At 46.7% G+C, this 4,283-nt stretch overlaps 1 protein-coding gene across 1 annotated transcript in view; it reads left to right on the top strand.

Moving 5' to 3' along the window:
* LOC306739593 (endophilin-B2-like) overlaps positions 1-3,424 on the top strand; it is a 26,420-nt gene extending 22,996 nt beyond the window's left edge. Inside the window, exons 10-11 of the mRNA XM_079221622.1 lie at positions 1,105-1,306; positions 1,839-3,424. Of these exons, the coding sequence (XP_079077748.1) occupies positions 1,105-1,306; positions 1,839-1,946 (310 nt within the window). The 3' untranslated portion in view covers positions 1,947-3,424. The remainder of the gene's footprint in view (positions 1-1,104; positions 1,307-1,838) is intronic.
* Positions 3,425-4,283: the final 859 nt, after the last annotated feature.

Raw genomic sequence — 4,283 nt, 5'->3', positions numbered from 1 at the left:
CACACAGCAGCTGCTCCAGGAGAACCACACACACACACACACACACACACGCACGCACACACACACAGCAGCTGCTCCAGGAGAACCACACACACACACACACACACAGCAGCTGCTCCAGGAGAACCACACACACACACACACACACACACACACACACACACACACACACAGCAGCTGCTCCAGGAGAACCACACACACACACACACACACACACACACACACACACACACAGCAGCTGCTCCAGGAGAACCACACACACACACACACACACAGCAGCTGCTCCAGGAGAACCACACACACACACACACACACACACACACACACACACACACAGCAGCTGCTCCAGGAGAACCACACACACACACACACACACACACACACACACACACACACACACACACACACACACACACACACACACACACACACAGCTGCTGCTCCAGGAGAACCACACACACACACACACACACACACACACACACACACACACACACACAGCTGCTGACCTGTGGCCTTCTCTACAGCTTTCTAGCCCTTTCTTTTTGTGTTTTATTCTTGAAGTGCAGTTGTCACATTCTACAGAAGTATGTGACAACTTACAACATGAGACTTCTTTATGACTTGAATTTAGTGATGAAATAATTAAACAAGGCAGGTCAACAGCTTCACCAGACACTTTGTGTTGCTCGTTTCCTTCTGCATTGACTGAAGTGTAAACGCATGTCTTTAGGTGGCAACATGGTTGGTCTGGTCAGCTGTTCCCATACTTCAGTCTGGTTTGTCTCCGTTGTGTTGAGCTAGAGGACCTTTGCTCTCATTGGCTGTTTGTTAGTCAGACGGCCTCTGGTCCACATGCAGGTGTGCTGAGACCCTGCAGTCTGGTGGGACCCTCGGTGTGTTTCCTGACTTTAGGAATGGAGCCGTTCTACAGAGCGTAGTCTTTGCAAGTGTTTTACTAACACGACACACATCCTGGTCACGTATTCCAGTCAGTGCCCGTGTTTGGAGTCCAGTTGTGTGCCGATGCTGTTTGTGTGTTATTTCTGTACGTTTGTATTTGGCATCGACGTTCTGATGGTCTCTGCGTCCTCTTCCCCTCAGGCTTCCCGATGCCTTTGCACCGAACGCTGCGTCCTCGGCCGCCGCCGCCGCCTCGGCACCAGACGGCCTCGGCAGCCCGGTGGAGACGGACACTCTGAAGATTGAGGAAGTTCAGGCCCCGGCTACAGGAACCCGCAAGGCCAAAGTCCTCTACGACTACGACGCTGCTGACTCCAGTGAGCTCTCCCTCCTGGCGGACGAGGTGAGCTTCCTCTGATCCAGGTCCAAGTCTGGTATTTGCTGATTCAGGTCTGGCGTTTCCTATGAAGGTTAATGTTTTCTAAGTGTGTACAGCTTTTATTATGATGGTGGAGTCGGCCTGTGTGTGATGTGGCTCCCTCTGACTGAGTCAGCAGGGTCGTGACCTGAAATACCTCTCACGTTTCCAGACAGTTTTCTTGTTATGTCAAATGACTGGGGCTCCAGCACAGTTGTGTTTCCTAACGAGAACCCAACTGTGACACCTGGAAATACCTGGAAAGATGTCTGCTTTGATTTAATGATACAAGCCACGATTCCCCCATCTAGACTGCAGCGTATCAGACACGCTTCTTCTTCTTCTTTTAGTTCTGCTAGCTGTTAGCTCCGTTAAATGTGTTCGTATCAGCCTGCCATTTGCTTCGAGATAGTTACACACACACACACACACACACACACACACACACACACGGTATAAGTGTGGCTATTCTCACAGAGACTCTTTGTTTTGAGCGGCCATGTTCTCTGTGTTGCAGCTCATTACCGTCTACACCGTGCCGGGGATGGACTCTGACTGGCTGGTTGGAGAGAGAGGGAACCAAAAAGGGAAAGTGCCCGTCACGTACCTGGAGCTCCTCAGCTAAAGAACACACACACACACACACACACACACACACACACACACACGTGATGCCGACTGAAGCCGTGAAGGTGTTTCATTCGCTTCATTCAGTCTCACACTCTTCCACTAACCTGTAACTTTCCATACATTCCTCCACAGTCAGCATTAGCACATGTGTTACGTTAAACACACACTCACCTGTGTGTGTGTGTGTGTGTGTGTGTGTGTGTGTGTGTGTGTGTGTGTTCACACGGACGTGATAATGGAGTCATTGTTACAATGAGTGCAGGAAGATCCCCATGGAGATTGGTTAACATTACTTTTAGATATGGTTGGTTATGATGCTGTTTTCTTTTCCTATTTATTACGTATTTATTGCTGTGCATCACAATGGTTCAGGTAGACCTTCCACACTGTCTGCAGAGGTATTTCCATTCAATTCATGTCATATAAAAAAAGTGTCTTTATTGTCTCTTAGAGGTGTTCATAGTAAAACAGCCGTATGGATAAAACAAGCATGCAATAACCCCATCAAAGAGTAAAGACCAGTTCTTCTTCCAGGAGGAAGAAGGGAACGCCACCCGGCAGCGGGCCGTTTGACCGCGTCATGACAGACGTCATTATGCCGTGCTGACGTATATTAATAATATGAAAGATATGGCTGCTTCCTAGTTTTGCTGCAGACATCCCCTTCTACTGTCTTCCAATACCACATGAACATACTTACATTTATTGTGTGTTGTATCCATTAAATCCGACAAACATTAGCTACAGAACCATAACCATAAAACGGCCAATAAAGTGATCATCATTGCTTCATCGTCTCATCCTCCTGAAGTCTTGGGAAGCAGATTTGCCTTAACTGCTAATGAAAGAATGTAACTCTGTTGTTCAAAGCAAAGGGAACGTTTTGGAGAGTTGGATGCAAGTTTCCTGTCAACGGGTTAGAGTGAGTGATTCATGTCATTCCTCACTGCAGAGCAACATGGACACCTGAACACTCCTTACTGCCTTAACATGATGAGGAGGTGTCGTCTCTACAAAGACACAACATGCGGCATGCAAGACTGCAACTCCTTTTAGCCGTGTGCGTGTTTGTGTGGTCTTTGGTTTGCCTTCAACTGTTATTTTAATTTAAAATGTTCCTGCCTGTCGCTGTTCTGTCTCAACAATTCAAAGTGTCCTCAGTCTTTGTGCTGCATGAGCTACAGCTAGTAGCCTGTCCTGCTGTCTACGGGGTTATGAAGTCGCCGAGTCTGTTTCCACATCCAATACAAGTACATGCATGCACTCTTTTTGTAGTTTTCTTGTAAAATGAGCACAAAGTTTGAAAATGCAGAACATCTGCCAGTGAAGGAGCCGTGACATGAGGCAGACGTCTGAGGATTGAGGTCATGTTTCTGCTCTTTGTGCTCATCTGTTGGATTTTAACTTATTCTGTTGTATCTTGTATTATTATTATTATTATGTTTTGTCAAAATGTATTGCCTGTTCCTTAACCATACTGAATGAATGAAATGTATGTGATTTAATAAAATGTAAGATTTATTTGAGTTCATGTAACATAGCATGGTGGAAAGCAGAAGTGCTTTAAGGTTCTGCACCAAAGTGCAACTTCAGTCTCTATCACTCTTTAATGTGCTCATCGTGGGTCACTGTTACATTACGGTGCCACTAATCTCTGTGAACGGATTCTGAATATGAAAATAGAATCTGTAGGCGTTTGGTCAATACTACTCTGAATACAATCATGTTTGAGCAGCTTTTTTGCATTTGGATAAACGGTCTTTGTAAGAGCAAAAGCGGTGGGAAGGGTTGGCCAGCATGCGCTCTCACCCCGTCAGCTGTCAACGCGGCCCGGATGTCTTTTACCCAACGTGTGCAATGGCCAAACCGTGGACTTACAACTGGTTGTAATGTCCGCCTGCAGCGCTGAGCCCCGGCATTACCAATCGGTCCAGACATCATGGTCATTGCATCCAATCATTCCATTATCCAAACCGCTTATCCTATTCTGGGCTGGAGCCGATCCCAGCTGCCGTTGGGCGGAGGCCACTCCACCAGTCCTGACATTCCCGTTCAATTTAAATGGATTTGTATTGCTAAATAACACATTTGCCTGAGAGGGCTTTACAACCTGTACAACGACGTCCTCTGTCCCGGGACCTCACGAGGGTTACGGTGCTTTAGCATTTAAATGAATTACATCAGAACTGTGGATGAGGAGATGGGACAGTTTTAGCTTTGAAAAAACACAATTCTCATTTTCGGGAGACGGGAATAAAAGATCTGCGAGCTTTTACATGAGAATCCTATGACTGGTCCTGATCACCTGTTTCACTTACCACCTACACCGTTT

The sequence above is a fragment of the Taurulus bubalis genome, assembly GCF_910589615.1.
Source record: "Taurulus bubalis genome assembly, chromosome: 8".
NCBI classification, from domain to species: Eukaryota; Metazoa; Chordata; class Actinopteri; order Perciformes; family Cottidae; genus Taurulus; species Taurulus bubalis.
This window is presented reverse-complemented; position numbering and strand designations above follow the sequence as displayed.